The 22,919-nt window shown below is 47.2% G+C and overlaps 1 protein-coding gene and 1 long non-coding RNA gene across 3 annotated transcripts in view; one reads left to right on the top strand and one right to left on the bottom strand.

Moving 5' to 3' along the window:
* The window catches only part of LOC118147194 (uncharacterized), a 31,303-nt gene extending 21,963 nt beyond the window's left edge, over positions 1-9,340 (bottom strand). Inside the window, exons 1-3 of one of the 2 annotated variants that reach the window (XR_004733331.3) lie at positions 9,219-9,340; positions 8,912-9,121; positions 3,770-4,094 (exon numbers count right to left, since the gene is read on the bottom strand). This is a non-coding gene — a long non-coding RNA (uncharacterized LOC118147194). Of the gene's footprint in view, positions 1-3,769; positions 4,095-8,911; positions 9,122-9,218 lie in introns of those variants that run through there. The other variant, XR_013526246.1, reaches the window with a different exon arrangement.
* Positions 9,341-9,470: 130 nt separating this feature from the next.
* Positions 9,471-16,824, top strand: LOC100404055 (tubulin alpha-3 chain). Its single transcript, XM_008991068.4, has 5 exons — positions 9,471-9,589; positions 11,268-11,490; positions 12,421-12,569; positions 13,195-13,875; positions 16,441-16,824. Exons 1-5 carry the CDS (start codon positions 9,587-9,589, stop codon positions 16,735-16,737), a joined length of 1,353 nt encoding a protein of 450 aa, XP_008989316.1. The 5' UTR covers positions 9,471-9,586; the 3' UTR covers positions 16,738-16,824.
* Positions 16,825-22,919: the final 6,095 nt, after the last annotated feature.

Here is a 22,919-nt window from a genome sequence, read left to right on the forward strand (position 1 = left end):
AGAAGTTCTTCAAAACCAATGAGAACGAAGACACAACATGCCAGAATCTCTGGGACACATTTAAAGCAGTCTGTAGAGGAAAGGATATAGCAATAAGTGCCCATATGAGGAGAATGGAGAGATCCAAAATTGACACCCTATAATCCAAATTGAAAAAGCTAGAGGAGCAAGATCAAAAAAACTCAAAACCCAGCAGAAGACAAGAAATAACTAATATCAGAGCTGAACTGAAGGAGATTGAGACACGAAAAACCCTCCAAAAAAATCAATAAATCCAAGAGCTCGTTTTTTGAAAAGATCAACAAAATAGACAGACCACTAGCCAGACTGATTAAAAAGAAAAGAGAGAACAACCAAATAGATGCAATTAAAAATGATAAAGGAGAAATCACCACAGGCTCCACAGAAATTCAAACCATCATCAGAGAATATTACAAAGAACTCTATGCACATAAAATAGTAAACCTGGAAGAAATGGATAAATTCCTGGACTCCTGTGTCCTCCCAAGCCTAAACCAGGAGGAAGCTGAAACTACGAATAGACCAATAACAAGGTCAGAAGTCGAGGGAGCAATTAAGAGCCTACCAAACAAAAAAAGCCCAGGTCCAGACGGGTTCACAGCCAAATTCTACCAGACACACAAAGAGGAGCTGGTACCATTCCTTCTAAAACTATTCCAAATAATCCAAAAAGAGGGAATCCTTCCCAAATCATTTTATGAGACCAACATCAACCTGATACCAAAACCCGGCAGAGACCCAACAAGAAAAGAAAACTTCTGGCCAATATCCATAATGAACATAGATGCAAAAATCTTCAATAAAATACTGGCAAGCCGATTGCAACATCAAATCAAAAAACTTATTCATCACGATCAAGTAGGATTCATCCCGGGGATGCAAGGCTGGTTCAACATACGAAAGCCTATCAACGTAATTCACCACATAAACAGAACCAAAAACAAAAACCACATGATTATCTCAATTGATGCAGAGAAGGCATTTGACAAAATACAACAGCCCTTTATGCTAAAAACGCTCAATAAACTCGGTAGAGATGGAACGTATCTCAAAGTAATAAATGCTATTTATTACAAACCAACAGCCAATATCATACTGAATGGGCAAAAACTGGAAGCATTCCCTTTGAAATCCGGCACTAGACAAGGATGCCCTCTCTCACCACTCCTATTCAATATAGTACTGGAAGTTCTAGCCAGAGCAATCAGGCAAGAAAAAGAAATAAAGGGTATTCAAATAGGAAAGGTGGAAGCCAAATTGTCTCTACTTGCAGACGACATGATAGTATACCTAGAAGACCCCATCGCCTCAGCCCAAAAACTCCTGAAACTGATAAGCAACTTCAGCAAAGTCTCAGGATATAAAATCAGTGTGCAAAAATCACAACCATTCATCTACACCAACAACAGACTTAAAGAGAGCCAAATCAAGAACGAACTGCCATTCGCAATTGCTACAAAAAGAATAAAATACCTTGGATTACAACTCACAAGGAACGTAAGAGCCCTCTTGAAGGAGGACTACAAGACACTGCTCAACGAAGTCAGAGAGGACACAAACAGATGGAGAAACATTCCATGTTCATGGTTAGGAAGAATTAATATCGTGAAAATGGCTATACTGCCCAAAGTAATTTACAGAATCAATGCTATCCCCATCAAGCTACCATTGACTTTCTTCACAGAACTGGAAAAACCACCATGAACTTCATATGGAACCAAAAGAGAGCCCGCATAGCCAAATCAATTCTAAGCAAAAAGAACACAGCGGGCGGCATCACACTACCGGATTTCAAACTATACTACAAGGCTACAGTAATCAAAACAGCATGGTACTGGTACAAAAACAGAGATATAGACCAATGGAACAAAACAGAGGCACTGGAGGCAACACAGCATATCTACAACTATACAATCTTTGATAAACCTGACAAAAACAAGCAATGGGGAAAGGATTCCCTATTTAACAAATGGTGTTGGGAAAACTGGCTAGCCATGTGCAGAAAGCAGAAACTGGACCCCTTCCTGACACCTTACACTAAAATTAACTCCAGATGGATTAAAGACTTAAACATAAGACCTGGCACCATAAAAACCCTAGAAGGAAATCTAGGCAAAACTATCCAGGACATAGGAGTAGGCAAGGACTTCATGAACAAAACACCAAAAGCATTGGCAACAAAAGCCAAAATAGACAAATGGGACCTAATCAAACTCCACAGCTTCTGCACGGCAAAAGAAACAGTCACTAGAGTGAATCGGCAACCAACAGAATGGGAAAAAATTTTTGCAGTTTACCCATCTGACAAAGGGCTGATATCCAGAATTTACAAAGAACTCAAATGGATTTACAAGAAAAAAACAAACAAGCCCATTCAAAAGTGGGCAAAGGTTATGAACCGACACTTTATGAAAGAAGACATATAGGAGGCCAACAATCATATGAAAAAATGCTCATCGTCACTGGTCATCAGAGAGATGCAAATCAAAACCACACTGAGATACCGTCTCACGCGAGTTAGAATGGCGATCATTAAAAAATCTGGAGACAACAGATGCTGGAGAGGATGTGGAGAAAAAGGAGCACTTTTACACTGTTGGTGGCAGTGTAAATTAGTCCAACCATTGTGGAAGACAGTGTGGCGATTCCTCAAGGCCTTAGAAATAGAAATTCCATTTGACCCAGCAATCCCATTACTGGGTATATACCCAAAGGACTATAAATCATTCTTCTACAAGGACACATGCACACGAATGTTTATTGCAGCACTGTTAACAATAGCAAAGACCTGGAATCAACCCAAATGCCCATTGATGATACACTGGATTGGGAAAATGTCGCACATATACACCATGGAATATTATGCAGCAATCAGAAATGATGAGTTCGTGTCGTTTGTAGGGACATGGATGAATCTGGAGAACATCATTCTCAGCAAACTGACACAAGAACAGAAAATGAAACACCGCATATTCTCACTCATAGGCGGGTGATGAAAAATGAGAACACATGGACAGAGAAAGGAGAGTACTAAACACTGGGGTCTATTGGGGTAAAAGGGGAGGGCCAGTGGGAGGGGGAGATGGGGAGGGATAGCCTGAGGAGAAACGCCAAATGTGGGTGAAGGGGTGAAAGCAAACAGAACACACTGCCATGTGTGTACCTATGAAACTGTATTGCATGCTCTGCACATGTACCCCAAAACCTAAAATGCAATTAAAAAAAATAATAAAAAAAAATGTAAAGACGCCATTCTTCTCAATAAAATTTTTTTAAAGTTACTTTTAATTACAAATGTTATGCTAACATATAATGGGTTTTTGTTGTATTGGAAGAATTCTGTTTTGATTTCTGCCATGGTGCAGAAAGCTGCAATCTACATAAGTAGAAGCTCTTTGGGGTCCTAAATAATTTGTAAGAGTGTAAAGGAATGCTAAGGTCAAGATGCTTCAGAAGCACTGGTCTAAAGCAAGTGGCTTGAAACATCCTCAGCTGTGATTTGCCTTTCTGCTGCCACCGGCCTTGTATGGACTGCAGGTGCTCTTATTCACTTAAGCCAGGCCATATCACAGCATAGTGTAAATACCCTCTACTACTTAAAAGGGAATTTTAAAAACTTAGCACCACAGGAAACTCTTTTAATAATTTCACAAATAGATATTGAGGGATGAGAACAAAATAAATGCCTACCAGATCAACTTACTTGGCTTCACAAAAACTTAAGAATCCATTTTAAAGTAATTTATATAATGCAGCCCAAGTTTTCAAAGATGTTTTATTAAGGTCGTACAAAAGTCTAATCAATACCATCGTATTGATTAACCATCTAACGTCTAAACAGCTTCCTCTCTCTGAGCTTCTTGATCTTCGTATCTCCTGCCACATCATGTGGACTTTCTGCATGGCTACCTCCATCTCCTCCTCCTTGTCCCAAACCTTCTGCTTCTGAGAGCAGAGCTCTGCGATGGCTCACTGAGCTCCAAGAACTCCTGCAGGGCCAGCTTTTCCTGCTGACAGGTATATTTGAGTTCTTTGGGCTGGGATTTCTGTAACTCTAAAGCTTTGACCAATTGCTGGAAAAAAAAATTACAGATGTTTTATGTTTGTTTAACAAAGGCCTAGAAGGCTGGAGTTTAGTCTTACACTACACTAAAGAGTTACAAGTGACAGCCAATGCTGGTTACAGATTAAAACCACCGATCGGAGAAATCCCCTGCTTGGAAAAAGCCCTGTGATCACCTCACCCCATCTCAATATGCAATGGGAAGACCACCTAGGCTCAGGTGCTGAGCACCAACTCCACACCAAGAAAGATCCTTCAACTGCATGGAGTAGCTTACAGCATGACATCTGGCTCTGTATTGTCAACCTCTGCCTGATGTCTTCTGTATTACTGCAAAGGTGAATAAAGCATTTGGGCACTCAATCTAGTTACTTAAACATAAGCAGAAACAGATAAGATACGTGTGTGTGTGTGTGTGTGTGTGTGTGTGTGTGTGTGTGTGTATGTATATATATACACACACACAAAGTGCTTAAGATTTAAATCAGGTCAGGCACAGTGGCTCACCCCTGTAAGCTCAGCACTTTGGGAGCCTGAGGTGGGAGGATCGTTTGAGCCCAAGACCAGCGCCTGGGCAAAATGGTGAGACCTCGTCTCTTAAAAAATAAAAAAGAAAGAAAGAAAATAAAATTAAGAAGAAAAATATTTAAATCAAAGTTTCCCTGGATGGAGAGTGACAAGTAGGACTTACTATGAGATCAGCTGCACTGAGAACCCAACCTTACCACTTGCTGCACTGATGACCCTGACCTCCCTGCCGGCAATCTGGTCAACAATCTAGCTGTTTAGTCACTGTCACACATGCAGGACTAAGACTGAAAGTAACACAACCTGGATCAAGATGGCAGGGCAGCTCCCACACAGGGAGGAAAGGCATCCCCAGACCTCTCTGGGCCTGGCTCAGAGTTATAGTGACTGCATCAAGCAATGAGATGCCACACAGCCCACACTGCACTCCCACACAAGTCATGCAGGTGGATGACACCACAGATGATCTTTTTTTATATTTTTTTATTTTTTCTTATTTTTTTATTGCATTTTAGGTTTTGGGGTACATGGGCAGAGCATGCAATACAGTTGCATAGGTACACACATGGCAGTGTGTTCTGTTTGCTTTCAACCCTTCACCCACATTTGGCGTTTCTCCCCAGGCTATCCCTCCCCACCTCCCCCTCCCACTGACCCTCCCCTTTTTACCCCAATAGACCCCAGTGTTTAGTACTCCCCTCTCTGTGTCCATGTGGCGATACCACAGATGATCTTAAGAAGCAATTTGGGTTTAAAATCTGGCACATTTTGGAGGACAGATCACAAACCACAGATTCAAGGACTTAAGTGTATTAATGCATATATTTTAGAAAACAGAACCTAATTGTGCTATTACTATACTGGCATTTGAACATGAAGTTTCATATATCTTACTAAAAACCAATTATAAAGAGTGATGGGGGAATCACCCACATTTAACAAATAGGTCCCTTTCGCAGTTCCCTCTCATCACTAAGATGCCCCTTCTAAGACCAGAGGGCATGGTGGGGAGAGAAAGGGGAGGTCGTTGGTGTCAGGTGCAGCGTATCACTGTAGATAACACAGACATGGTTCCCCATTCATAATGGTTGGGGTGGGGGAGGTGCTGCTTACTCTGTGGGGTTGAATGAACTGGACAAGACATATGACTGTTAAGTGGGTGCCTGCCGTAGACAGGGTGCCAAAAGGCACCCATAACTGGGAACCAAGCTCAGATAGCTGACACAGGCTGTGCAGCAACCGGGCACAGCAGGGGCCCTAGAACCAGGCTCGGCCCTAGTGTCCTGCATGCAGCAGGGACAGTCCATGAGCAGGAGTCATGAGGAGGTCTTTAAACATCTGTGTGAACTCAACCTTACAAAACTCTGCAAAGTCTCGTAAGCCTTTTTCACCCAAAACTGAGCTGCCTGCCTTGTGCAGGTCCTCCTTCTGCTGCACCGTGCTGCTTCTCTGCCCTCCCCCCACCAGCTGCTGCATGAAATCTTGGCAAAGTGTCACTTTGTCCTCAAGTTGTCACTCAAGCCTGTTTGAATTTGAGCAAAAGAGGAAATAATTTGTATTCCTTTCTGTATAGCGACTATACATAAACTTTGTTAGCTGACTTATTGCAAGGATTTAATAATTCACACATTTTTTTAGTGCTGTATACTAAATAAAATACACAAGGCAGCAATACCTAGGGGCCAGAAACACTGTTTACTACAAGTCAGTTATGAAATCATAACTTACAGTAAAAATGGGCATGTCCCAGGCTCAATTTTTCCTGTTTTTTTGTCATTTACAGAATAGAGATTTTGTTGCTAATTTTCCACACTCTCTACTGGGCATATGTGTTACTTTTATAATCAGGAAAATAAATATTTCAGTCATGTGGCATATAATGATATTTCAGTCAACAACAGACAGGCTATATAACAGGGGTCCCATAAGATTATAATACCGTATTTTTCCTGTAGCTTTTCAGGTTTTATTTATTTATTTTTCTGGTTTTAGATACACAAATCCTTACTGTACAGGTCTGTAGCTGAGGGGCAATATGCTGTACCATGTGGCCTAGGTGTGCAGTAGGCTGCACCATCTAGGTTGGTCTAAGTACACTCTATGATGTTCTCACATCAACAAAACCTCCTGATGCATTTCTGAGACTATATCCCAGCCTCTGAGGGACACATGACTGTACTGAAGAGCAGCATGTGATGTGGGCTACAGCTGAATTCTGTGCATGATGTGGTTGGAGCCCCGAGGAAGGGGAGAATTATGAACTGAACTGTGTCCACCCCAATATTAGACACTGAAGCTCCAATCCCCAATGTGACTGTATTTGGGGACAGGGCCTATAAGGAAATGATGAAGATTAAGTGAGGTCATAAGGGCGGACCCTGATCCAACAGGATTTGTGTCCTTATAAGGGACCAGAGAGCTTGGGTGCCACCTCTCCCCACCCGCAGTGGGAGGACATTATAAGAAAGTGGCTGTGTGCAAGCCAGGAAGAGAGGCCTCTGGGACTTTTAGCCTCTAGAACTGTGAGAAAATAAAACTCTGTTGCTAAGCCACTCAGTCAATTGCATTTTTTGAGCGCACCCAGAACTGACTAAGATGGAAGAATTCACCCTTCTGGGGAGGAGAGGAAGGGGACCAGTTTCCTCCTCTGGTTTCCCTGGCTCTCTGCAGAACCCCCTCCCTGCCCTTCCTCCTTGTGCCAAAGCATCCTTCTAAGGGCAGACCTGACTGCACTGTTCGGAGCACCCCTTGGCCCACATCAAACTCTCAACTCTTAGACATCATGTGTCACATCCCAATGGGGGAGCTCCCTCTCTTCCCTGCTCTCCTCTCAGGAGGGAAAGTTAAGGGCCTGTTTGACCACCCTGGAGGGAGACGCCAGAATGCGACGCTCCATTCTGGTGATGAGCTTGGGTAAGCCAGCACGTCTCCTGTGCTTTCCTCAGAACTGAATACACACTAAGATTATCTTTAGGAGTGGAAGAATCAAATTGGAAGGAGTCACACACCCGGAGTCCCAGCCTACAAGGAAGGCTGAGACAGAAGGATCACTTGAGCCCAGAGTTTTGAGTCCAGCCTGGTCAACATGGTGAGAACCAGTGTCCAAAAAATAAATAAATAATAAACAAAGAAAGAAGAATCATGTGACTGTTCCAAACTCCTCCAGAATGGGTATCGGGTCCCTAGTCTGCTCTTACCAGGACAGGGCTGTGCCTTTCCCATTTCTGGTGGCCATAAACTCACTCCCTCTCACTAGAGAAATGAGAAAAGAAAACATGCTCCAAGCACTGTGAGTTATGTGAGGTGTGCAGAATGTATCAGGCCCAGAGAGACAGGGATATGGGACTTCAATCACACACCTCATACCCATTCCTGGGGGTGACTGTTTAAAGACATTTTGTTCTGGATTGGCTTAACCCATTTAGCTTCCTGTTCCTGGAATTTGTGATACAAAAGGCAACGTAGAGCCAATAAATAGCTTATGTTATTTTAATATAAATTCCTCTGACCAGGCCGGCCAAGGTGGGAAGATCTCTTCAGGCCAGGATTCAAGACCAGCCTGGGCAACACAGCAAGACTCCATCTCCATTTTAAAAATTATTGGTAAACAACTTATGAACTGCCCTTTCTTCCCTTTAAAAACCCACTTGCAACTGCTGCTAATAAGAGTATATTAAGGTAACTTGCATCTCCAGGGTTGCAATTCTCAAACCGGGCCCAAATAAACTCTATTTCTTTTCTCTGAGATAGAGTCTCCCTCTGTTGCCCTGGCTGGAGTGCAGTGGCATGGCTCACTGCAACTTCCACCTCCCGGGCCCAAGCAGATTCTCGTGCCTCAGTCTCCCAAATAGCTGGAATTACAGGCGCCCGCCACCATGCCCCGCTGATTTTTTTAATATATACTTTTGTAGAAATGGGGGCAGGGTGGGTCTCACCACGTTGCCCAGGCTGGTCAAGGGATCTTCCCGAGGTGGCCTTCAAAAGCACTGGAATTACAGGCCTAAGCCACTGTGCCTGGCCCAATCACTGCACCTATATTAATTTTAGCTCAGCTTCTTCCGTTTCTTTTTCTTATTTTTTCCGAGACAGAGTCTCTCTCTGTCACCCAGGCTGGAGTGCAGTGGCACGATCTTGGCTCACTGCAACCTCCACCTTCCGGGTTCAAGCAATTATCCTGACTCAGCCTCCCGAGTAGCTGAAACTACAGGCACGTGTCACCACACACACCCAGCTAATTTTTGTATTTTTAGTAGGGACGGGGCTTCGCCATGTTGGCCAGGCAACTCTCAAACTCCTGACCTCAAGTGATCCGCCAGCCTCTGCCTCCCCAGGCTCTGGGATTACAGGTGTGAGTCACTGCAACCAGCCCGCTTTTTCCTTTTAGGTCACAAAAGTGTTGGAATCCTTCCACTTCCTGGTGCTGGGTGGGAATGGGGGATGATTGCGGTGCAGCTGTGACTTGGGTAGACAGCAAGAAGGCTTCTCAAAGGCGGTCCTGTTTGCAAAGATCTGAATAAAGCACATCCATAAGAGCAGGCCTGGGGCAACCAGGCAGCAGGCAGCAGTGTAAGGTCATGGTCAAGCCACTCACAGGCTGGGAGCTTACCTGCAAGGCAATGCATGATCAACAAAAGCTAGGTAGCTGCTCCAATCCGGGTCAGAGGATGCCCGGAAATGCCTCAGCCCTGGCACCGCCTTCAATGACGTAGCTGCCTTCCCGCCAACACTGCATCCAATCAGAGGACATCCCCACTACGTGTGTTGAGTATGGCCAATCGTAACTGGGATCTGGGCCTCCGCCCGCCTTCCAGGAGCTCTGGACCAATGGCAACCTGGCACTGGTGGACCAATCCTGGGCAGTGTGCGCTGCAAGAGACTGCCGTTGGGTGCGCGGTTGCATCAGCCGTTGGGTGCGCAGTGGCAGCAGCGGTTGAGGTCAAGTAGTAGCACTGGGCTGCAGCTGCAGAGCTCACCATGGTAAGGCCCGGCTCACTCCCACCTGGCAGACGCCCAGGCAGAAGGGTGGAGGGAGGGATGCTGTTGTGGTCCTGGGTGCGGAGAGGAGGCCAAGAAGGACATGAGGCCCAGGGCGGGGCATGAGGACACGAGATCGTTTCCTGGGTCTGTGGGTCCTAGGGCAGGGACGGCGGCTTTTGTTTTAAAGGAGGCTGATGGCCTTGACTCGGTGGATGGGGACCATTGACGGTGTCCAGCCCCGCAGAGAGCAAAAGTGGTGTCACCTCCTGAAGACTGGAGGGCGCTGCTCTGGCTTTCCAGTCTCCAAATGTCTCTGTGCTACTGGAAATGACTCGGGAGCCCAGAAGCCTTTGCTGAAGGGGGTTGGGACTGTGGACATTGGTCAGATTAGGAATTAAAGCTCAGACACTACTGAAATATTGCCTGATTCGCCTAAAAACAACACTGTGGGCCAGGCATGGTGGCTCATGTCTGGAAAGCCCGCTCCTGGGGAGGTCGAGGTGGGCGGCACAGTGTGGGGGTGGGGGTTGTGGAGCCACAGAGTTCAGGATTTTGAGACCAGCCTGGCCAAGGTGGCAAAACCCCCTCTCTACTAAAAATATGAACATTCCCCGAGTGTAATGGTGTGGATCTGGGGTTCCAGCTACTGGGGAGGCTGAGATGGGAGGATCAGCTGAGCCCAGGACTTAGAGGCTGCACTGAGTCATGATGGTGCCACTGCACTCCAGCCTGGGTGACAGAGACCCTACCTCAAAAAAGGAAGAAAATAAAAGTAACCCATTAACATAAAGAACAGACTCCCAAAACCCAACAAGTCACAAGTCTAAATAGCCATTGCTGTGGCTTGTCAGTTATCTCTCCTTTTTGTTTTTCCTCTGAGACCGGGCTCAACAACAGCTCTATTGCCCAGACTGGAGCACAGTTGTGGGATCTCAGCTCCCTGCAGCCTTGAACCCCTGGGCTCCAACAATCTTCCTGCCTCAGCCTACTGAGTAGCTGGGACCACAGGTGTGTACCACCACACCTGGCTAATGTTTAAATTTTTCGTAGGCCCAGACTGATCTCAAACTGGTCCCAAGCAATCCTCTTGCCTCAATGCCCCAAAGTGCTGGGATGAGCAACCACACCCTACTTGGCAGCACTTAAAGAAACCACCAAAGGACAGTGCAGTGTCCCAGCACTGATGACATCTGGGAGCCATTACACTACTAGGCTTCAAGGGGTGGAGGGAGGGCGTGATTACAAAAATATTGAGAGGGTAGCTTTATGTAGAGGGCCACCTGCCAAAAGTGTGGCCTTGATGAAGGGATTCGGGTCACCCACGGCAGTTGATCAGGAACGGGCCGAGGAGGGATTACCCAGAGAATTACTGTGACTGGCTATAATGTGGGGTTGATTATTGACATTACATGACTTCCAGGTTTTAAAAGGACCTAATTTTTGTGTAATGGCAAACATTAGGTTCTAGGGTTACCTCTGGATCATAGTATTAGGATGGTTTAGAGCAAGTTTTCACAGGGATAGAGAGGTCAGTCTCCTAATCTTCCTAGGAAATATTAGTTACAAAAGCACCAGACACTGATGCACCATACAAACACTAAATTAGAATATTTTGCATGTCATACAGTTTCAAGTTGCCCTGAAATAAGTGGGCTCACATTTATGTTCTGGTTCACAGCGCGAGTGTATCTCTATCCATGTGGGGCAGGCAGGGGTCCAGATCGGCAATGCCTGCTGGGAGCTGTACTGTCTTGAACATGGAATTCAGCCTGATGGTCAAATGCCAAGTGATAAAACCATCGGTGGTGGAGACGACTCCTTCAACACATTCTTCAGTGAGACTGGGGCTGGCAAGCACGTGCCCAGAGCAGTGTTTGTGGACCTGGAGCCCACTGTGGTCGGTAGGTGTGTGGGCACTGGATGGCAGGTTTCCTGGGAGGGTGGGAGAGCCTTATCAGTAAAGCCCCGTGTGGGCTCCTTTGAATCCTCCTGCAGAAAGGATGGGATAGACGAGCATATGCCTATGGCATTGTTAACAGAGAAACTGAAGGGTTTATGATGAAAGTGTCTGTGACACTCAGCTTCTAATTTAGGAAGACCTGACCTACAGGGAAAAGATGCTTTGCCAGCAGTAAGATGGGCTGTGGAGTGATTCCCTCATGGCTGCCTCAGCCCTGTTTAGGTGGCCCCATGTACAGGGCACAGCGGCATTTGTTCCCTCCTGAATGCTGTGCACTCTCTTTCACTGGTGCACAAGAGTCTTGACCTGCAGGTCTCAGGCATAGAAGGTTAAGGACAGAACAGCCATTTGCTTCCTCCAGATTAGAAGCCCGACGTAGTTTACAAGGGGAGCTGCAAAGAGCCAGCACCTTTCAGTGGCCCACCAGGAGATGACAATGTGACCTAAAAGCTCATAGGGGCCCAGGCCACACAGGGTGCCCTATGGGACTGCCCTGAAGAAGTCATACTAACCTGGTGGCTGCCAAGTTTGTAAAAATTTCTAACTTACAGCCTTTGATGTAGGAGAGGATTATGTACCTGTAGAATTACCTGTGTTGGGGGGTGCTAGAGCTTATTTCCCTTCACTGGGAACTGGTCATGCTGACATTTATACTGCAAGCTGAGTTTAACTTCTAGAGTCATAAATTATACTTGCAGTTTGGTTATCACACAGAAACATTTTCTACCAGACCCTGCCACTGTTGACTTAACGACATGTAGGTCATGTACTTTGAACAGCATACTTTATAGAAAGTGAACAGTCCCGGAATGTATCCATCTTGGTGAATACAGGCCTTATAGATTCACAGCACACATGATCTCTTTTGTAGATGAAGTGCGCACAGGGACTTACAGGCAGCTCTTCCACCCGGAGCAGCTGATAACCGGGAAGGAAGATGCAGCCAATAATTATGCCAGAGGCCATTACACCATCGGCAAGGAGATCGTCGACCTGGTCCTGGACCGGATCCGCAAACTGGTAAGAAGAGAAGGCTTCATTTGGACATTGTCCTGCATGGGAGGGTAGGTCTTGGATTGTGAAGGGAAGGTCATTTTGTCAAAACTTAGACCAGCACCTTGACCAGGCACAGTGGCTCACACCTGTAATCCCAGCACTTTGAGAGGTCAAGGTGGGCAGATCACCTAAGGTCAGAAGTTTGAGACCAGCCTGGCCAACATGGTGAAACCCCATCTCTACTAAAAGTACAAAAATTAGCCAGGCATGGTGGGGCATGCCTGTAGTCCCAGCTACTTGGGAAACTGAGACAGGAGAATGGCTTGAATCCAGGAGATGGAGGTGGCGGTGAGCCAAAATCACACCACTGCACTCCAGCCTGGGCAACAGGGTGAGACTGTCTCAAAAAAGGAAACAGATCAGCATCTTGAGTCCTACTGAGTCTGCAGGTGTCTTACTCTAAGTATGCATGGTGATTTGTCTGTAGATCTTTGTCTGCTTTCTTTGCTTCAAAGTGTAATGTGTGTTTATTATGGATGATTTGAATCCACATCAACTCTTCAGAGGCAAAGAGAAATGGCCCTGGCTTCTTAGAGGTTAGTGGTGTGGCTTCCAAGGGCATTGGCTCACATCGTCTGGTTTCTCTCAGGCAGATCTGTGTACAGGACTGCAGGGCTTCCTCATCTTCCACAGCTTTGGGGGCGGCACTGGCTCTGGGTTTGCATCTCTACTCATGGAGCGGCTCTCAGTGGATTATGGCAAGAAGTCCAAGCTAGAGTTTGCCATTTACCCAGCACCCCAGGTCTCCACAGCAGTGGTAGAGCCCTACAACTCCATCCTGACCACCCACACAACCCTGGAACATTCTGACTGCGCCTTCATGGTCGACAACGAAGCCATCTATGACATATGTCGGCGCAACCTGGACATCGAGCGTCCCACATACACCAACCTCAATCGTCTGATTGGGCAGATCGTGTCCTCCATCACAGCCTCCCTGCGATTTGATGGGGCCCTGAATGTGGACTTGACAGAATTCCAGACCAACCTAGTGCCATACCCCCGCATCCACTTCCCCCTGGCCACCTATGCCCCGGTCATCTCAGCTGAGAAGGCCTACCATGAGCAGCTGTCCGTGGCCGAGATCACCAATGCTTGCTTCGAGCCAGCCAATCAGATGGTCAAGTGTGACCCTCGCCATGGCAAGTACATGGCCTGCTGCATGTTGTACCGGGGGGACGTGGTCCCAAAAGATGTCAATGCAGCCATCGCCACCATCAAGACCAAGCGCACCATCCAGTTTGTGGATTGGTGCCCGACTGGATTTAAGGTATGGCTGGGTGATGTGAAGTCCTTGTGCCTTTCAGCAAGCAGCAGACACGCAGAATAATGCTACCCCTGAAGGCCCACATCCTTTGGGGAGCCTACCCCTGTACCATGGGCTAGGTACATGGGCATAAATTAGTGAATCAGAGTAAGAATTCAGCGATGTCTCTTTTTTTTGGAGACAGAGTCTAGCTCTGTCACTCCAGCTGGAATGCAGTGGTGTGATGTCAGCTCACTGCAGTCTCCATCAGCCTCTCAAGTAGCTGGAATTATAGGCATTTGCCACCATGCCCGGCTAATTTTCGGGAGTGTTTGTGTCAAGTACCTGGGACCACACACATGCACCACCACACCCAGCTAATTCTTTTATTTTTCATAGAGATGGGGTTTTTCACTATGTTGCCCAGCTGGCCTCAAACTCCTGGGCTCAAGTGATCCACCCGCCCCAGCCTCCCAAAGTGCTAAGATTACAGGCATGAGACACCGTGCCCAGTTTTTGTTGTTGTTTGTTTTGTTTTTTGTTTTAAGAATTAGGCATTCTCTAAAGGATGTTTGTGCCCTTTCGTGGGTGGCAGAATTCATGTGAAAAAGGTAAGTCAAACTTAGAAATTTATGGGCATTTTGGGGAATCATGTGGATGGTGTATATATTTTGTCTTAACTTGGCTATTACTAGAAACTGTTTCACTAGCTCTTTCACTGTCTTATGCAGTGTTTGAGTTAAAGAAAGAATGAGTCTTTGTGATGACAACAGCAAAAGGAGCAGTGGCTCACACCTGTAATCCCAGCTCTCTGGGAAGCCAAGCAGATTGGTTCTACTGAGGAATTTGAGAACAGCCTTGGCAACATGGCAAGACCCTGCCTCTACCAAAAAAACAAAAAAAATAGCCAGGTGTGGTGGTGTGCACCTGTGGTCCCAGAAGGCTGAGGTGGGAGGATCGCTTGAGCCTGGAGGGCAGAGGTTGCAATGAGCAAAGATCCCACCATTGTCTGGGTGACAGAGTGAGATGGTCTCAAAAAAAAAAAAACAGCTTTATTTCTCTCCTGTAAAGCCTAGTAATTTTTGCCTGGGTTTGCCTCAGACACAAAGTCTGTCCCCACCTTCCACTGACACACAAAAGAGACCTTGCTGTCTTCTTTGGGCTTTTCCAATAGTTGGTTACTAAATTCTTTCCGCATCTCTCTATTGGACCTGTATGTTCTTGTGCTGTGCTTTTCCTGCCACCCCTGGCTCAGACCCCCACTGCCTCTAGAAAGACTACTGCAGTCAGCTCTGACTGGAATTTCCTACTCTGGCTGTCTCTTCCTCTCCTTCAGGGGTTAGCACAGCTGTTGGACTAGCTGCCTAATTTTGTAAGTAAGGGCTTTATCTGGACACAGCCACCACACCCATTCATTTGCAAATTGATTTTGCTATCTAACAGAAGAGTGGGGTAGGTGTGACAGAGGTTATGTGACCTATAAGGCCTAGAATTTGTATGACCTTGGCTTTTTGTTTGTTTGTTTAGACAGAGTGCTGTCACCCAGACTGGAGTGCAGTAGTGTGATCTCTGCTCACCGCAACTGCCACTTCCTGGGTTCCAGCAATTCTCCTGCCTCAGCCTCCTGAGTAGCTGGAATCTATAGGCACCTGCCACCATGCCTGGCTAATTTTTGTATTTTTAGTACAGATGGGGTTTTACCATGTTGGCCAGGCTGGTGTCAAATGCCTGACCTCAGGTGATCCACCCTGCTCAGCCTCTCAAAGTGCTGAATTACAGGTATTAGCCACCATAGCTGGCCAAGTTTTGAATTTTTATTAGATATATTAGGGTTCTGCCATTTGGCCAGGCTGGTCTCAAACTCCTGATCTCAAGCAATCTGCCAGACTTGGCCTCCCAAAATGCTAGAATTACAGACTTGAGCCACCAAACCTGGCTTGTCATTTATAGAACAAGTTTGCTGACCCCTGCTCTACACCCCATGCACTGCAGCCAGGACCTCAGGTCATGTTATTCCCAAGTTCTGAAACGTGGAATGCTTCCCCCTTGGGTCCCCCCCTTGGAATGTCATCCCCCTACCGAAGGAGGCATGTGGACCACTTTCTGCTGCTGTGGTAGTAGCATTCACATGACTCTTGACTCATCATCTGTCACCTTTGCATATCCTCAGTGACTTCTTTGGTGAGTCAGCAGAAGGTATGATCTCCCCTGAGAAATGAGGAAGAGTTGTGTACTCTGAATCTATCTGGGTGGGAAAAGTGTGGCTATAGAATTTCATTGTAATCTACAAAGAAGACAATCAGCCTACATTTTCAGAGGGAAGACTGTCTAACATATCATAGTTGCTAGGACACAGCCCTTCAGGCAGCTTGGGGTCCTGTCAGGGTGGCTACCTCTAAGGTTCCTTTCTCTTTATTCCTCATCTGGAATGTCACCCTGCCTGGCACAGAGAAGGGCTTAGTGACATTTGTGATCTGAACTGAGCATTCACCTGGTCACTTAAAGGGTGTCTCCTGATTGAGGAAAAGTAGCACCATTTCTAGGTTTGATATAAGCTTCACAGACTGCCTTCTTCCCATTCTCCGGCAGGTCGGCATTAACTACCAGCCCCCCACGGTGGTCCCTGGGGGAGACCTGGCCAAGGTGCAGCGGGCTGTGTGCATGCTGAGCAACACCACAGCCATCGCAGAGGCCTGGGGCCGCCTGGACCATAAGTTTGATCTCATGTATGCCAAGCGGGCCTTTGTGCACTGGTACGTGGGGGAAGGCATGGAGGAGGGAGAGTTCTCCGAGGCACGAGAGGACCTGGCAGCTCTGGAGAAGGATTATGAAGAGGTGGGCATGGATTCCGTGGAAGCTGAGGCTGAAGAAGTCGAAGAATACTGAGGGGAGGGTGTCATGGGTTCTCCCCTGCCCTCCCCAAGCATGGCAATTTTCAAGTTGATTGCAATTAAAGGTTCCATATAAAACCAAGATGTCTGTGTATTGTGCTGTTTAGCTCTGCCTATAGGAGCAGGTGGGACCCCAGAGCTTGCATGGACAGCCAGTGGTGTGTCAGCCTGTCCTGGTGTGGGGTTGGGTACAGCAGTACCATACACATACTTACAGAGCTGCCGCGGAAGTAACTTGACCAGGGGAAAACAGTGTTTCTTCAAATCCAAGTATTCAGTGCATAGATTTCCTAAATTCTAGGAAAGCTGAATCAGGGTTTTCAAGTAAATTTGCAATTTTTCAGCTTCTCTATTGGTGGGTCTTCTCTATTGCTGGCTAAAAAGAAAAGCTTAGAAGCTGAGTGTTTAAATCTGAGGCCTGTGGATGCAGCTTATCCATGAAATCCCTAAAACTGTGCATCAAATATGTAAGGTCAGGACAGCTCTGGGGGGGAAAGAGTGTTACTGAGTTCTGCACAGCAATCATGACCCACAGAAGGTCACAACACACCCCGCCTCTCAGCACTGTCAGTCAGCCATCTTGGTAGAAAATCTGCCACCTTTCACTTCAAGTGAAACTTGTTAACATGCTTATAAAAGACCTGGCAATCCAGATACCTTTTCTCAGAACCCAAATCGGGTCCAGGAAGTTGAACCTGGTTAGTTCAGCTGTGGCACAACCAGGGCCAGCAGAAAACCCTCATTTTAAGTCTGTGCCTTAATATCATCAAAAAATGGTAAGGAACATCTGACCTGGACCCTCTGCATCTCAGAAAGGTTTATTATCAATTGAAGGAGACAACACATAGCCTTTGCCGGGACAGTGATGTGACAAGTCTCTGCCCCATCCTAGGTGTTGCCCCATGTAGGGCTCTTCCCACGCCTGCCCCTCTTGGGCAGCCTGGTAGCTCTGGGCTGGTGCAGCATCCTGTGGCTGGATCCTTTGCAGCCACTGTGTTCCGCCAGGGCCAGCACTCCCTCAAGGGCGGTGCTGCTTTGTGTCTCCCTGAGGAGACAAAGCACAATAATTAGGAATAGGCAAGCCCCATAACTGCAGCACCTGCTGTACTCATGCTCCTTGAGCGACATTTGTGTCTACTCATTTCCATCAAAGCTGCTTCAGCTAGAGGCCCTGCATCAGCCCCGAGTCCTGAGGCTCAGAACCGCTAAAGACAGGTCATGCCCAGAAGCCCTTGGCAGTGTGCAGGGGACCCTTTGGGATGTGTCCCAGGAGCCAAGCCATGCATAGAACACACTGCCAAGGGAAAATTTTGAAGACACATGCCAGGGGTCCATTTAGAGAAAGGTCCACACGTGGCCTGGACTGCAAACCTGGTCTGCCCTGACGGTTCTGGGACTCACTGCCTCAACCTCCAGGTGTGTTCATGCTCCGTACATCTGAGCTGCCCCAGACAGTGACAGGCAGCAAGTATTGGAGCCACCAAGTCCTGGAATCAGGTTTCTGATTTTGATTTTGGAAACTCTTACATTGTTTCCTACCTACCTTGAGTACAGCAAACAGTGGTCAAGCCTCTTACTCGGGTAAAGCTACCAGATTCCATGACTGGGTTCCTGCTATGGTCTGAATGCTTGAGACTTTCCTTCTGACCACCAGAGAGTCTCATTCAGATGAAGACCACTGGTCAGAGTTTCTTTGATTTGTAATTTGCTTACTTTACTCTTTTTCGTGAAGATAGCCAAGAAAGATCTGGAATCACACTTGAGCCAGAGCTTTATTTTAATGGGATGGATTTCTCTAGGCTCAGGGTGTTGACAGCATCAGCAAAACTTACTGAGAGGACCCTCCAGGGGACAAACATGCCTGGGTAGCAGGCTTGCCTGTGGGGTCACAGTCCCCCATGCGGAGCGCCTTGGCCAGGGTTCTCCTCTGCTCTGACCTGGCAGGGTCTGCCCCATGGGCTCTAACCAGGGCATGTGTCCCCTGCTTGACTCACAGTATTGGATCTCCCATTTCATCCCCCCAGCTTTTCCTTTGTCCTGCCTGACATAGTGCTTTGACTGCTCTGTGACCTGGTCAGCTGCATGTTCCCCTGCAGGCTCAAACCCTGTCTGGGGCCTTGCATCTTCCCAGACACTGATAAACATGGCTAGGTTGTTGCCTGAAACACTGAAAGAGCTGATGTGTTGCTAAGCATGTGGAAACTGGCCCTGCCCCAGCCAAATTCCTTGCATCTTCACATAAACTCCACTCCCCACTCACCGTGGCATGCTTAGGCAGAACCTGTTTCTGACTGTCCCTCATGAGACCACACTGCATCCCCCTCTGTATATAAGTTTCCCTAACAAATGCTTTGGACTGACTACCCTGGCATTAAGTGCTTTTCCTTTGGAACCTCAGCTGGCTCTCATTCTGGGAAGGTTTAGGGCAGTCCCTTGCAGGAATTCCCCTGCCATCACTTTGGGCTGACTCCAGACAAGGGTTCAGCCAACAGAACACCCAGCGTCAATCCTGTTTCTTCCCTGGCCTCTTAACAAGTTTAGTCAAATAACCTGCAATTGGAAACTATGTTCTTGGAGAAAACATGCAACTGGGTGTCTAGGGATTCATTGTGTCACTTCTATTTCACCATAAGGGTGGAGGCTCCTGTGTCTGAGACACCGTGGACCCTGGCTCCTCCAGAGGCACCTCCAGCTCCCTTTAGATGATAAAGTAAATGAAAATGCAGGATTAAATCAAATACCTTAATTAATCTAAAATATCTAACATATTATTTCAATATGTAATCACTACATAAGTTATTCATAAGATGTTGCATTCACTTTTGTTCTTGATTTTGTGTGTGTATTTGTAGATATGGGGTCTTGGTATTTTGCCCAGGCTGGTCTCAAACTCCTAGCTTCAAGAGATCCTCCTGCCTCAGTCTCCCCAAATGTTGAGATTACAGGTGTGAGCCACCACATCCAGCTCATTTACTTTTGGGTTTTTTGTTTGTTTTTGAAACAGGGTCTCACTTGTTGCCCAGGCTGGAATGCAGTGGTGCAGTCACAGCTCAATGCAACCTCAACCTCTCGGGGTCAAGCAATACTCCCACTTCAGCCTCACAAGTAGCTATAACTACAGATGTGCACCACCATGCCATACTAATTTTTATATTTTTTGTAGGTATGGGGCCTCACTGTGTTTCCCTTGCTGGTTTTGAACTGTTGAACTCAAGAGATCCACCAGTCCCGTCCTCCCAAGGTGTGGTGGGGTTTTTGCATTACCTCTTGTACCAGTCCTTTGGCATCTCCTGTGCATAACACATACAGTGCAGTGACCACCCCAGCCATGTGTGGCTTATGGTTCCTATATCAGGCAGCACAGCTCATGTGAGACATGATCACAGCTTTCACACTCCAAACGTCTATCTTACATGCTCTGGACAAGCTTTTTAAATGTATAGTTTCCCTAAACCTAAACAGAGAATGCTTGACTAAATTTATTTTTCCCTCAGTGACTCCAGACCATCACCATGACAAGCATCGCCCCTCTGTGCTTCTGGGGTCTTCTGTTTTTCCCTCCCTGTGGGTACGAGTGAGACTAGTGGTGATGGTCCCTACAGGCCATCTAGATGGCTGGGGGACAGGCGTCCAGAAACCCAAGGCACCTACTGCAGCTCACAGAGGCAGGCCCATGGCCTGGAGAACTCCACACCCAAGTCCTGTGGGAAATCTGGGGCCTCCATGCCCCCCAGCTGGATCACTCCAACAAGACCCCTTATGTTCTTCACCCCAGATTCTGCCATTACCAGGGCAGCTGGAGCTCCATGTGGTCAGATGCTGTAACATGCGGGCCTCAGAGATCTCTTGGCATTCCATCCGTGGCCTCTGCTTCTCACTCTGCAGCACATTCCTGTGTGGCCCCACGTCCACCCCTCTCCTCCACCTCCTCCCCAGGTTTCCCTATATTCCCATAGGGCCTCCGTGCTCTTATGTCCTGGCCTTCTGCCGCCCAGCCCATAGGACTGGTCCTGGGATATGCTTCCAGGACAGAGCCTTCAAGGAGCACATGACCCTGAAGGGCCCAGTACTCCATGCCACTCCTGTCCTTGTGCTAGGGGCTTCCTCCTGCTTCTCCCGGAGCCCCCATTCACTCAGATGGCACCCCCTGATCCTCCCAGCCCCTCTATGCCAGCGTTCCCAGTGCCACAACCCCTGCATACATCTTGACTGTGCCCCCTACCTCCCTCATCTTGCCTCAGGCCTAACAGCACCTGGACAGCACTCTGCCTTGCCCACCACCCACCTCCCACCACCCCAGCTCACACCTGTGGGGTCCTGCTGACCCCTCCTGTTCTACCACATGTAACCCTTGCCACTTTCTGGGATCTGAAGCTTCCTCCTATCTCAATCACTGTCAGGGTTTTTTTTATTGTTGTTGTTGTTTGAGATGGAGTCTTGCTCTGTTACCCAGGCTGGAATGCAACAGCGTGATCTTGCCTCACTGTAACCTCAACTTCTCAGGCTCAAGCAATCCTCCCACCTCAGCTTCCCAAATAGCTGAAACTATAGACAAGTGCCACCACACCTGGCCGATTTGTTTTTATTTTTTATAGAGATGTGGTCTCAGTATGTTGCCCAGACTGGTCTCAAACTCCTGAGCCCACCTGCCTTGACCCCCCAAAGTGCTGGGATTACAGGAGTGAGCCACTGCACCTGGCCTAGCCATTATGTTTTTTTAAAGACAGGGTCTTACTCTGTTGCACAGACTGGAGTGCAGTGGCTCAATGATCACTCAAACCATCCTCTCACCTCAGTGACTACAGGCATGCATCACCACAGCCAGCTAATTTAAAAAGAAAAGTGGCCAGGTACAGTGCCTCAGGCCTGTAATCCCAGCACTTTGGGAGGCCAAGGCAGGCAGATCATGAGGTCAAAAGATTGAGATCATCCTGGCCAACATGGTGAAATGCCATCTCTACTAAAAATGCAAAAATTAGCTGGGTGTGATGCTGCATGCCTGTAGTCGCACCTACTCAGGGGGGCGAGACAGGAGAATTGCTTGAGCCTGGGAGGCAGAGGTGGCAGTGAGCTGAGATCATGCCACTGCACTCCAGCCTAGTGACAGAGCAAGACTCTGTCTCAAAAAGAAGAACTATAATAGAGAGATGGGGGGCCTCACTGTGTTGCCCAGGCTGGTCTTGAGCTCCGGGCCTCAGAAATTCTCCTGCCTCAGCTTCCCAAGTAGCTAGAATTAACAGGTACAAGTCACCCCACTTAGTTAACTTTTTATTTTGAAATAATTTCAGACATACAGAAAAGTTTCCAGACATAATAAAAAGAACTTGCAGGCTGAGCATGGTGGTTCACACCTGTAATCTCAACACTTTGGGAGGCCAAAGTAGGAGGACTGCTTGAGGCCAGGAATTTGAGACCAGCGTGGGCAACATAGGGAGACCTCATTTCTGCAAAAAAATAAAATCAGCCAAGCATGGTAATGTCCAACTATGGTCTTAGCTACTCAGGAGACTGAGGTGGGAGGATCATTTGTGCCCAGGAGTTCAAGGTTACAGTGAGCTATGATTGTGCCACTGCACTCTAGCCTGGAGAAATAGAACAAGATCCTGTCTCAGAAAAAAAAAAAAAAAAAGAAAGAAAGAAAACTTCATAGACCCTTCACCCAGATTTCCAAATCGTTGATGCTTTGCTGCATCTGCTTTATCCTATCTCTATTTTATGTGGTTTTTTTCACAAAGCCAATATGAGCAAGGTACAGGATATGATACCCCTTGACTTCTTACAATTTCAGTGTATTTCCCAGAAGTGAATGCATTATCCTATATAGTCACAGTGCTTATAAACACACCAGTAAATTAGTGTTGCCACCAGACCACACCTAGTCATCAGACCCCACTCAGGGTTCACCACTAGCTACCCACTCGTGCCCATTACCTGGCCAGAGTCCAGCACAGGCTCATCCATTCTGTGCAGTGATGTTTTTAGTTCCCTTCAGTCAGGAATGGTCCCTCAAAAGATTGAGATCATCCTGGCCAACATGGTGAAACACCATCTCTACTAAAAATGCAAAAATTAGCTGGGTGTGATGGTGCATGCCTGTAGTCGCACCTACTCGGGGGGGGTGAGACAGGAGAATCGCTTGAGCCTGGGAGGCAGAGATGGCAGTGAGCTGAGATCATG

The sequence above is a fragment of the Callithrix jacchus genome, chromosome 14, assembly GCF_049354715.1.
Source record: "Callithrix jacchus isolate 240 chromosome 14, calJac240_pri, whole genome shotgun sequence".
Classification (NCBI taxonomy): Eukaryota; Metazoa; Chordata; class Mammalia; order Primates; family Cebidae; genus Callithrix; species Callithrix jacchus.

Coding starts and splice junctions, on each gene's coding strand:
- LOC100404055 (XM_008991068.4), top strand. Junction 11,491..12,420: donor CCTGGAGCCCACTGTGGTCG/GTAGGTGTGTGG, acceptor TCTCTTTTGTAG/ATGAAGTGCGCACAGGGACT. Junction 12,570..13,194: donor TGGACCGGATCCGCAAACTG/GTAAGAAGAGAA, acceptor GGTTTCTCTCAG/GCAGATCTGTGTACAGGACT.